This window comes from Rhineura floridana, chromosome 2, assembly GCF_030035675.1.
Source record: "Rhineura floridana isolate rRhiFlo1 chromosome 2, rRhiFlo1.hap2, whole genome shotgun sequence".
In the NCBI taxonomy this organism is placed as follows: Eukaryota; Metazoa; Chordata; class Lepidosauria; order Squamata; family Rhineuridae; genus Rhineura; species Rhineura floridana.
This window is the reverse complement of record NC_084481.1, coordinates 35,898,288-35,910,785: the sequence shown is the minus strand read 5'-3', so window position 1 is coordinate 35,910,785 and position 12,498 is coordinate 35,898,288. Positions and strand designations below refer to the sequence as shown.

Below are 12,498 nucleotides of genomic sequence, written 5' to 3'. Positions count from 1 at the left end.
TATAAATGTAAAATTAAAAAAAACGAGCAGGATGACTAGTGAATGGTGCCAGTGATGTATGTATATATAAGAGCATGATGTTGCGGATAGAGTATTGAGTAAAGTACCTGACAAGGGCAGCTGGACAGAGAGAGCCTGCTTTCCCTCCCCTCAAAAAAAAAATTTTTTTTTGCAGGCTTCTACATGGACAATTAAAATACAGAAATTCCTTTTCCAACGTATGGCTGAGAAGGGGGCTTAGTAATGTTTCACGGATGCCAAACTAGTATCACTTAATCCACCAAGCTTATGTTGCTCATATTTTGTTTCAAGTGCAATAGACAATGCAGCACACTTCTAACATTAGTCAAAAATACTGATAATTATGAATGCTACAGAATAAAAGCCTGAAAAGTTATTTGTGAAGGCAAGAAATGTTGAAGACACTAACATAGATGCTCAAGGACTCTTCCAAGTCAGATGTAATCAAACGCCATAAATATGAAGAAGTAAATTTGGGTGGGAGGGGGAGAAGAGAGAGATTGACTGTTGATATACTCAATCCTCCAGTCTAGCTGAGAGCCAGAGTGGTGTAGTGGTTAAGATGCTGGACTACGACCTGGGAGACCAGGGTTCAAATCCCCACACAGCCATGAAGCTCACTGGGTGACCTTAGGCCAGTCACTGCCTCTCAGCCTCAGAGGAAGGCAATGGTAAACCCCCTCTGAATACTGCTTACCATGAAAGCCCTATTCATAGGGTCGCCGTAAGTCGGAATTGACTTGAACGCAGTCCATATCCAGTCTAGCTGTTTTGTCTACAAACACCCTTCCCTCATTATAAACTACATACTATTAAAATTTAACAAAAAAGATGATTTTTCTCCCAAATGCAAGCAGCTTTATTTCTCCAGAATGATTACTAGGCTACAGTTTAAATTTTAATCTTCCAGATGAATTTTTGGTATAGTACAAAATCTGAGCCCCATCTAGTGGCCAATGAAAAATAGTGCTTAAATGACTGATAGCAACTATGCATTTGTCCTTTGCTGGTGTCTGGACCAAACAAGTAGTTTCCGTGGAACTTATATATCCTGTTTTAGTCTTGGGGTGACCTAATTGAAGGCCACATTCTACAGAATAAATTAAAGTTAAACAGCTTGTTTTAACTACTTAGCATTTCCTCACTAGGCTGAAAATCAATATATCAGCAGTTAATCCAGCATGTAAGCTTTTAAAAATAGCAATATTCTTACTACTCACCTGCACAAGTTCGTTTAAGACAACTGCATCAAAGCCTGATAAGTATTGCACATAATATCTTTGCATAACTGGGCCATATTTTCGTACGTGTGCCCTGAGCTCTTCCATGTAGAAAATCAGCTCTGCTATGTGCCTTAGAAACAAAACAAAAATATTGACTTATGCAAAGAACACTCAGTTTCGTGTGAAAAATGTCAATGGCGTGAACATTTTTAGAATATTTATTGATCTTTAAGTACTTAAATATAAACCAAATTTTCAGTAAGATGGGGAGTATACTAGCAGAGAAATACATATGGAAGGCCATAATTAAGTAAATAAACACAATCACGTCATTACTGAGAAAGCTCTCTAGTTTTGTCTTAGTAAGTCCACATAATGAAAGAAAACAACTATTAAAAGATATATTTGGAAGAAGTGGAGGGGAAGTTAAGAAAAAAAAAGAGGGATGGTTTTGCTGACACCATTCTTGTTTTCAAGCCCAGTGAGAAGCTACTCACATAAAAGGTTAAGGGCTAGGTCACAATGTGCTTTAAAGGTACAACAAAACATCTTCTGAAAACAAAGTCTATGGGACAAATAGACGGTTCCTTCACTGATCCTCTAGAATCAATGATTAATAGAAGTACATGGCACATATCATTTTCCGGTGACTGCACTGATTATAGAAGGACAAGTTGGTTTGGTGATCTGATTTCTAGTACTGAACAACCACAACAGAAGGGTGTTCGGATAGAGGCAACATTCCTCCCAACACTCCTCAAGGGAAATCCTGAAGAACAGTAGACTAACCCTGAAGTTATGATGTCATCTTAGCAGACTATTCAGAGTGTATTTCTGAGGTGCTGTGGGAAGCATGGCTTTCAGATGTCTAGCAACAGGTGAACCTCACCTCCTATGATTATTCCTTCTCCTCAGAACGATACAAGAGGTACTCCCGTATTGATCTAGTTTCCATCTTGGAGCCTTTGATTGCTACTCTCAAAAACTCCCGCATTGGCAGCATTACAGGGTCTGATCATGCTCCAGTGACTGCTGAACTCAGTCTGTTGAATTGAGATGAGCAATCTAGGTCATGGCAGATGAGCTTATGACTGATGGCTCACTCATTCCACACGCACGCGCATGCACACACACACACACACACACACACACACACACACACACACACACACGAGGTCTTAATATTTCATTTTCATATTGAGCAGCAGCAGAATAATGAAGGGAAACCTTTTCATATATCTAAGGATAATGGCTATCAGCAAAGCCAAAGAAAGAGACTATACATATAAATACAAACCAGACCACAACGTGCCTGAAGAAAAAAAATGAGCAGCAGTGCACTGTACCAAGGTGTTTTGGCAGCAGTTAGTTCCACATGATGCAAGAAATCTGAATTTTAAAAATTACACTAGATATGAACGTACTTATCTATGAAATCATCTGCACTCTTCTTTGGCATGTTATCGGCATGTCGTAGAAGCCAAATAATTTCATCACGAGCAAAAGATAAGGCCATAAATACAAAAAGTGCCTGGGGGGAAAAACACATATTAAAATATTTTCTTCATGCAGGTATTTTAAGTGAAAATACAGCAAATGAAACTGAACTCTATAGATTATGGAAACAATCAAAGAAATGTTGAATTTTTGACAATGTAAGAAATTCCCTCTTTTAGTGTAGCATATTTACCTTGGGACCCAACAGTCCTGGCTGATCCGACAAGACGGTAGCTAACTCTTTCAGGGCAGACCGTAAAAACTTGCGTCTTTCTCTGTGCATTGAACCACTGTTTTGAGAATATAAATACTGGGATTAATCCCCAGTACAACATACTTCATAAATTGTGATTAGGTCTATGGCAGTCCGTTCTCAATTAAAAATGGTGCTTAAGAAATCATACTGTAGTTATCTCATATTGCTCCTTAAAATCAAGTCTCAATAGATTAAAGTACACAATAAAGCCATACTATTTTTTGTGAGGTTAAAAAACACTGTAAAATTTGATTTTGCCAATGTCATGTTTGTCAACTTTGTCTCTGAATTCTATGCAATGTCTGTATGATGCCGACATGAGACAAGGCATGGTATCATCTGTCTATGTTTCCAATTAATAAAAAAAGAGTGGGGAGGCTGCAGCTCTCCAGGTATTATTGAGACTCCAGCTCTAATTGGCCTCAGACAAGCATAGGCAACAGTCAGGGATACTGTGAGCTGTGGTCCAGTAACATCAGGAGGACCACAGGCTTCCTGCCCCAGTACTAAATAATAATATGTGAGCCCAGACCAACCATCTATGGCAGAGATAGGGAACTACTTTAATCCCAAGGGCCGCACTCCCTTCTGAGCCCTCTTCTATAGGCCACATGCCAGTACTGGACAGGGCCAGAACAACTAATGTGATTTTTACTTTGGGAAGTAGGTTACTTTCTACACACACTAACACACCTCTCTCTGACCTCTATCCAACCAAGCAAGCAGCATTATCAGACTTCAAGGGCACATTTCAGCCAGACAAAAACACTCATGAAGAATTCAAAGCAGGGGTGTGAGGGATGCAGCCTTGGGAGAGAGGATGGGACTGGGGAGGGTGTGTGACCTGGGGAAGAGTCCTGAGGATCAATGAGACATGGGGGGGGGGGAGAGTGTCACATTTTGGTCCCTGGGCCTGAGGTTCCTCATCCCTGATATAAGGTAACCAAGGGGAATTCAAGGTATAAAACATTCTGCTGGATCTTTCAATCCAAGCCTGTAAGTCAACTCTGTTCACATTTGGAAGGGGGTGCCAATAATCCCTCTTCAAAGCTAGCTTCAGAAAGATGGACCCTATAGAGGAGAGTGTGAAGGAGCAGCAGATGGAGAAAGAAAATGGCAGCCCTTTCCCCAACATGACCAGAAGGGTCTCCCACTTGCTAAGAAGGATCTTGAAGCAAAACTATCCTAAAATTGCTGATACAGTTACACAATGTGGCTAAACACTCAAATGTATAATCAGTAGAATTCTATAAAAAATTTCTCAACAGAACACTTACGCATGTGATACAGCAGCTTCCTTGCATTCTCTTATGTCATTAATACGCTTGTTATAGCTGCAAATGTAAATAAAATGTATAAACATACCGCTGATAAGGACCTTCCATCTCTCTACAACTGCATGAGGAGGAGAAACTTTCCTTTAACAAACCTATTCCCGGAAAAAGGCTTCCCTGCTGGCCAGTTAAGGCCCTTTATTTTGATCAAATGATATCTCAGACGTATAAATAAATGAATGTGGAGCTGGGCTTCCATTTCTGTACAAAGTTGAGACATTTGTGGCTGAAAGCCCAAGTTGCCAAGATTTATATTTCAACAAGCTCCAAGATGTCCCTACTATTATTATGGGACCCTGCTTCCTGCTATACATATTGGGGGGTTTTCCCCCAGCCATCCAGTGTACTGTACCTATCAGTGATCAGCCAATTCCCATCCTAGCTTGCTTAAGACCACATATCTAGGCATGTCATTATATCAGAACAGTATTTTAATTTTTTTCTGTTTCAAAAACACAGGTCAAAAGCCTTCTTGAGCACAGATAACTGGCTGAACCACTGTTTGATTGTGATCAGGAAAAAAGGGATTCACATATCTTGATTGGTAACTGCATTGTAGAAGTGGATAGGTTACTGGTGATACAACACGCAAATTCAAATGCACCAGACACATTAATGTTGAACCAAACTTCTAAGGCCTGGTGCACATGTAATGTTATCTGGAGCTGAGAGACTAGGCCGAGAAACCATTCTGTCCTTCCATCCCACTCATAATTCCTCTTCCATTTGTAAACTTTCTTGCACTGCCCTCGTCCTCATTTCATCTGCCTGACCGGTGGATAATTCTGGTTAAAACAGACATGAAAACACTTCTGAACCCTGGTTAAGCCTAGGTTTTAGAACTGAGTTTAGAAACATCCTTGGTTTCACTTCAACTATGCATAATGAAGAATTTGGGAACAGGAAAGTGGGGTATTTTATGCGATGAAGGAAAAATGAAGGGGGGGGCGTATGTAAAACGCTGCCGCAATCTCTTAACCCTAGATAGCATTGAATTTTACAAGATCTCTCTTGCTCAGTCATCTTTCATTTGTCACATAATATATAGCTTTTTAAAAAGTGGTAGGGGTGCAATAAAATGCCATCTATGTGGTTTTTTAAAAAAAAAAACTGTACCCTCTTATGTTTACAAACAAGTCTTCTGCAGCTTTGTGAATATGGAAAACTTCATCCCGAAACAGAGCCAAGCAAGAACTGCTTTGAAGAGCAAGCTTCCAAAGGGTCAAAGCTGTTGTATCACTATTCAGGATTCCATGGCACAAAATAAATCCAACTTTAAAACGAGAAAGAGAAATCAAAATTATTAATTATTATTTAATTAATTAATTGGTCACTTTTCTTCACAAAAATGAACCTAAAGTGACTTACAATCAATAAACTAAAATAACAATTAAGTAAAGCTGATGAAAAATTCAAAACTGAACATTAACGTTAAAAATATAGTGTATTCTAACCAGATATTAATTTGATTAATCTCAGCATGAACTGTACTGTAGGATCATAGGAAGCTTTTGCAGAGTCAGACCACTGGTATATCTAGTATTGTCTACTCTGACTGGCAGCAGCTCTCCAGGATTACAGGCAAGAGCTTTCCCCACTCCTACCTGGAGAAGCCAGGGAACTTCTGCGTACAAGGCAGATGCTTTATCACTGAATTATGGTCCTTCCAGAGATTTATTTTACTGCAACCAATAAGTGAATCTTCAATCTGTTCACCCTTCAACATACAGTGGGCGATATCCAACTAAACAGTGGTGGCCCCCAAATTATTTTATGATCTCCCTGACGAGGTGCGCCTGGCACCAACACTGTTATCTTTTTGGTGCCAGGTCAAGACTTTCCTCTTCTCCCAGGCATTTTAACATGTGTTTTAAATTTGTATATTTGTTTTAATGTTTTTAGTTACTGTAAACCGCCCAGAGAGCTTCGGCTATGGGGCAGTATATAAGTACAATAAATAAAATAAATAATAAATAAACAAACAGTTTTGCTAGCATAAACACTTCTGCTGCACAACAGAACTTCCCCTCCCTTTCCCCATGTGCCTCCCAAATCTGCACCAGTGGTTTGGGGAAAAAACCACAGAACATATGAAGGGGGCATGTGGAGGGCATTCAGGGAGAGGAAGTTCCACTGCACAGTCCAAAATGCTTGCACTAGTGGAACTGTTTTATTGGATATCGCTCAATTGTCTTAACGTATCTGCACACTTTAAAATAATCAATTTAAGAATAAATGTTTAATACAGCAAATGTATGGTGAAATGAAATGTGAAAAACCCAGTGATCAATTTACAACATCAACATGGGAAGCATTTTTTTTAAGAGAGGTTCAGATCCTTCCCCAATGAAAGTGACAGGAAAACAATGTTTATGCATTTTACCACTAACCAGCATACCTTTTTCTAGTGTACCACTTTCTGCCTTTATTCACTCTTCAAAATTAAATTCTATAGAATGTACAAGTACTTTAGAACTGGCCATTTAACAGAACATCCAGTTGTGTCAACCCACTTGCATAAGGACTTACCCTCACATAAAAGGTTCTTTCCCTTCCTCTCCTTCCCCCTGCAGCCCCCATGCACCTCCAAAATCTGCCAGGGGGGGCTGCAGGGGGAGAAGAAGGAGGAGAAGGGCAAGTCCCATTGCATCTGTTGATCTGATGTTTGATCTTGCCCATAGGACATGATCCAGCCAAAGTTAAGCGGTTCAAAGTCCCACTTCTCACTGATATCCATGAAAATTAGAAGTGCTTAGCTCTGGAACATGCTTATAAAGTTTCAACAGCTCACCACTTAGAAGTTGTGCAGTTGTAACACTGCCTTTTCTTAATTAGGTGACAAGATCAGAATTGCCTCAGCTCTCTCCCTTATAAGAGTTCCCTCCACACTCCCTCTACTAGCTTCAGCGAAGTTAATGGTTATGTTAGTCATGGTTACTGCTAATCAGGTTATTGCTCTTAACCTGGATTTAAACATTGTTAGGACTCCCAATAAAGAGCAAAGCTACTGTTACCATTATGATGATTAACTATGATTTAGGCTATAAGGGGAATTGTACATGAGAACAATGTGCCTTGTTCCCTTAACTATAGCTAAGGGGTGGGCACTTTTATATTTGCACTGACCCTATGGGTCCATTATGCATGAAAACAGCTGTAAACAAACTGGAAGCACTCCAATAGAAAATGAAACTTACATATGATCCACTTCTCCATTGTATCTAGAGACAGGTATTCACATGGCATCTGTTCGTAAAAACAACTGTCATCAGAAAATGGCACACTGTAATCTAATAATAATAATAATAATAATAATAATTTAATTTATGTGTCGCCTATCTGGCCGATGGCCACTCTAGGCGACGTACAAATCAGTTACAGTAAATGCAATACAATAAAATACACATAAAATACAATATAACAAAGAAACTATAAATACGAATGATAACAGTTCAGAGTAATAGGCAATTAGTCCTGAAAATTAACCCTCCCCGGAAGTCCCAAAGGCCTGTCTGAAAAGCCAGGTCTTCAAGGCTTTGCGGAATACATTCAGGGAAGGGGCATGCCGAAGATCGTATGGGAGGGAGTTCCAGAGAGTGGGGGCCGCCACTGAAAATGCCCTCTCTCTAGTCCTCACCAACCTAGCTGTTTTAGTTGGTGGGACTGGGAGAAGGCCCTGAGTGGCTGATCTTGTCGTTAATGTATCTAGTTAATACATGAACTCTACATACAATATTTTAAACAAGTGTGATGAAATAATAATCGCTAACAGCTCTAACATTTATTAGAAACCTAAAGTGAAATTATTTCTTTAGGGCAGGGCAATTTCCAGCTGCTTCACAGGTACAAAAGGGACCACAGTATACTCGCTTGGCTTCTCCACGTCTGCTCTAAATATATCAGCCGTTTCTGATCCTTTGTGTGGGCACATCCTGAAAAGGCATGGTCAGCAGTTCTAACACTAGGAGCCAGAAAACATTTAGCTGTAATCTTGTGGTGCTGCTTTTTGGCTCCATGAAGAAGTGCACAATTTATGCTATCATCTAATAGGCTGATGAGGTACACAGATAAACAAGATCTTAAAATATGTGAGATCTGCTTGTTACCCACTCTGGCTTTGTGGCAGTGGGAAGATAGTTGGAGTACAGATGGAGAAACACACATAAGAATACCATTCAAACACCAGTGAGAGCTATCATTGGGCCTACTCTGTGGCAGTGATAAAAGCAAAGAAAATGTTCTTCACCACTGCATCCTCTGAGTAACATACAGTGGAGACTTCCTAAGTAGTGCACAGCATTTTTAAATTTCAGCCAGGGACAGATGTATTAGAATCCTTGGTGTTATGCTGCGACATGTCTGCAAGACATTTTGAGGATAAAGTTGCCCTTATCCATCACAACTTAAGCCTCCACAATTAATGCAGTGTCAGTGGTGGAGGTGTGTTTGGCATGTTGCCTGGCCTAGTGTTCTTTGATGACTTTCACTTATTGGAGCCTGAGGGCATGGACAAAGTACTTGGCCAAGTCCCGTTGACCACTTGTATGCCCAACTCTTGCCCAAGCAGGGAGGGGATGTCCATCTGGGTTCAACAGATTGTAAATGACTCACTGACGGAGGGAGCCATGTAAAAGAAACCAGTATTTGATTGCCTGTAAAGAAACCTAACCTAAACAACATTAACAACTATAGGCCAATGACTAACATTCTCTTCCTGGGAAGGTGATCAAGAGTGGTGGCTGGGCAACTAGCCGCTATTGAATGAAACTGATTATCTAGATTCATTTCAATTGGGTTTCAGACCTGGTTTTGGGACAGAAACTGTCTCAATTGCCTTGTGGGATGATCTTTCTTGAGAGCAAGTTCAGGGGAGTGCAACCCTGCTGATTCTACTGGACCTCTCAGTGGCTTTCAATACTATCGACCATGGTATCCTTCTGTACAGGTTAAGCGTGGGAGGCAGTGCCTGGCAGTGGTACCACACCTACATGAAACTGTAAGGAGACATCATCCAGAGTTTTAGTCCTGAGATGTCCCCAGTGTACTGATGACACCCAGCTTTCTCTCTTTTTCCTAAGACTCAGATGGGAACGTGTGTAATGGACTGGATGAGGGCAAATAAACCACGCCTCAGTCTACGCAAGGTGGAAATATTGTTGGTCAGCAGTTCATCCACCAAGCTGAAATACTGATCCAGCAGCATTGAGGCTTAAGTTGCCTCTGGCTTGAAGCATCTTTTATAAGCTTTGGTTAACACACCACCTGTAATCCTACCTTCATGGAGATAACTTGGCCAGTTACCTATGCTCTGTTACTGTTGTGAGCCAAGCAGGGAGGGGGCAGATAGACGAGGGTAAATCAGAGGATGAGGACTTGGACTGAGAACCTGGGGAGGGGGCAGATAGTGGGATGGGCTCACAAGGCACCCCAGCCCCCATCTTGGACAGCTTAGCTCCCTCAGCTCAACCCCCCCCCCGTGAAAGTGCCACTGCATCCAAGAATCAACCTTGCAAGTCAGATGTTTCCCAACCGAGCACTGCCCAGCTTCCCCTGCCCAAACTGCCAGCTAGCAGCCCCACTCTATCAGACAGGGAATCTGAGATCAAACCACCTTTGCTCCATACTCAGAGGCATTTGAGGTGGGAAGGTCAACAGTCTGAGTTGAGGAGTAGCCTGTGTGCGCGCGCGAGATCCAAGCCTACTTAAGCGGACTCGGGGGGGGGGGGGACTCAGTTGCTGAGTCAACATCTCAGAGCCACAAGGACAGTGGCTTAGTCAGTGTTAGTTCAGGACAGAAGTTCCTAGAAAGCATAGTTAGGTTAATGAGGTACGCTGCTTTTGATGTATCTATAACTTTAATAAAAAGAGAATAAACTACAGACACACTTGAGACTGAGTCCTTCGACTCCAGGCAGGACAGTTACACTCCCAGTTAGGCTACTGAAATGCACTGTAAATAGGGCTGCCTTTAAAAACAGTCCAGAAACTGCAGTAGGTTCAAACACAGGAATGCAAGTCCATTAACTGAGACTGGGTGGATTGACCATATTATGTGTTTGCTTTGTTAGCTGCACCTGCTTCCAGTCCATTTCAGGACCCAATTTAAACTGACAGTTTTAACCTTTAAAGCATTAAATATCCTGAGACAAAGTTATCTTAAAGACTGCTGCCTCCCATTTGTACCTACTTGAACCTTAAGATCCTCTTTGGAAGCCTTGCTCTGGGTGCCTCTGTCAAATGAAATAAGGTGGGTAACCATGAGGGAGAGAGCCTTTTTGGTAGTGGCACACTGGTTATGAATAGCTGTCCCCAGGAGGCTTGCCTGGCACCATTTTTGCAGTCTCTTAGGTACCAGGTGGAGACTTTTCTGTTTATTCAGGCCTTCTAAACAACTTATGTTGTTTGAGCTGCTTGCTTTTTAAATCCTACCCAACCTACTAAAAAAAGGCCAAAAAACATAACTCAAGACCCTCCCAACTAACATACACAGGTCTAGATAAACAGAAATGTTTTAATCTGGCTCCTAAAAGCAAACACTAAAGGCACCAGGCATGCTTCCCTAGAACACAAAATGGAGAGCCACCCTCCGCACTTCCCTCAGAGGAGGCACATGGAGAATGTGGACAATGCACTTCAAAATTCTGAATGGATCAGTGGTTTCATGTAGATATTAGATAGCATGGGGGATAAAACTGACACCTGCAGGACCCCACATTGGGGCCAAACTCTCCCCTAAGCATCCAAGTAGGACTAGAACTACTGCAAAGCTATACCACCAATCTCCCACCAATCCTGAAGAAAACAATGGCCGATGATATTGAAAGCTGCTGGGAGATCAAGGAGAATCAAGAGACACACACACGCCCTGTCTCTTTTCCAACAAAGGTCATCACTCACAGGACAAAGGCCACTTCCATGCCAAAGCAATGCCTAAATCCTGACTAAAATGGCCATTAGCTATAGGCCTAGCTCTGTCCTGTTTTGATTTAGTGAAGGAGCCCACAGACAGCAAAGGCAGGTCAAACTTGTTCCAACAATAGCTAGAGGGAGACTGAGGCCTTTCAATCCTCTGCCTCCAGTCCATCTCTCCTAGGTTCCACCCACCTCTGTAAAAACTGCAGTCCTTAAAGGGCCAATCCTCTGGCCCTCAGACAAGCACTTCCTCCATACTTCCTGGCCTCCTGTGCTTGCTCTTGGACCAGCAAGGCAGGTTGAGAGGCACTCAGTTCCTCAGGCCCAGGTGAAGGTGCCTGTGAGGGTCCCACTTCTGGCTCTACGGGCCCAGCGTTGTGGGATCTGGTCCAGGGGCTTCTGACCACCAGCTTCAGATTTAGTGACCCCCTGGTTACCAGCACAGGCTTGGAATCAGATACCTACTCTAGCTCCTTAACCAGTGACTCTGCAGCCACTGACTGTGTCTTGATTGCTGCTGGATTCTGGGGTCATGACATCTCCCATAAAGAAATGCTGTCCATCTACAGGTCTAATAATATGCTCATATGAATCATAGAATAGTAGAGTTGGAAGGGGCCTATAAGGCCATCAAGTCCAACCCCCTGCTCAATGCAGGAATCCAAAGCAAAGCATTCCCGACAGGTGGCTGTCCAGCTGCCTCTTGAATGTCTCCAGTGTCGGAGAGCCGACTACCTCTCTAGGTCATTGGTTCCATTGTTGTATGGCTCTAGGCCACCATGTGTATGAACTGGCTTCGAGCTAATATTGAAGCAAAACAATCTTGTTCAAAAATATACTCCCTTGCCTTTAATGTTTTAAAAAGCATGAAGGAAAATCATTTTAGGTAAAACAGAATCTCTCACCACTTCATTAAACAAACTGTACTGGATAAAAAGCTAAGCATAACTTAATAGACATAAAACATTCAGATTTAGAAAGTTATGTTATCAAGAAATACAGAAACTTTTCAAAACAAACTATTATGTACACCCTAATTTGAAGATTTTTATTCTATAAATGAACAGCTTAACACCTATCATAGATAATGACAGTTAACACTGCACTTTAAAATTCCTTATTTAATGGGCTATAATGTGCTTGACTTCAACCAAAGGAACTAGAGACAAAAGCACATATGAGTGTCATCTTATCATGCAGATCACAAATTCCATGGAGTACTCATGAGATACTGACAAAAATGCAACAACAAAAT

The 12,498-nt window shown here is 41.6% G+C and overlaps 1 protein-coding gene across 5 annotated transcripts in view; it reads right to left on the bottom strand.

Annotated features, from left to right (window-relative positions):
* NCKAP1 (NCK associated protein 1) overlaps positions 1-12,498 on the bottom strand; it is a 69,158-nt gene that overhangs the window by 21,645 nt on the left and 35,015 nt on the right. For all 5 annotated transcript variants that reach the window (XM_061608272.1, XM_061608274.1, XM_061608273.1 and 2 more), the window contains 6 exons: positions 7,529-7,577; positions 5,448-5,604; positions 4,275-4,331; positions 2,935-3,031; positions 2,669-2,775; positions 1,242-1,374 (listed from right to left, as the gene is read on the bottom strand). In XM_061608272.1, the coding sequence (XP_061464256.1) occupies positions 1,242-1,374; positions 2,669-2,775; positions 2,935-3,031; positions 4,275-4,331; positions 5,448-5,604; positions 7,529-7,577 (600 nt within the window). The remainder of the gene's footprint in view (positions 1-1,241; positions 1,375-2,668; positions 2,776-2,934; positions 3,032-4,274; positions 4,332-5,447; positions 5,605-7,528; positions 7,578-12,498) is intronic.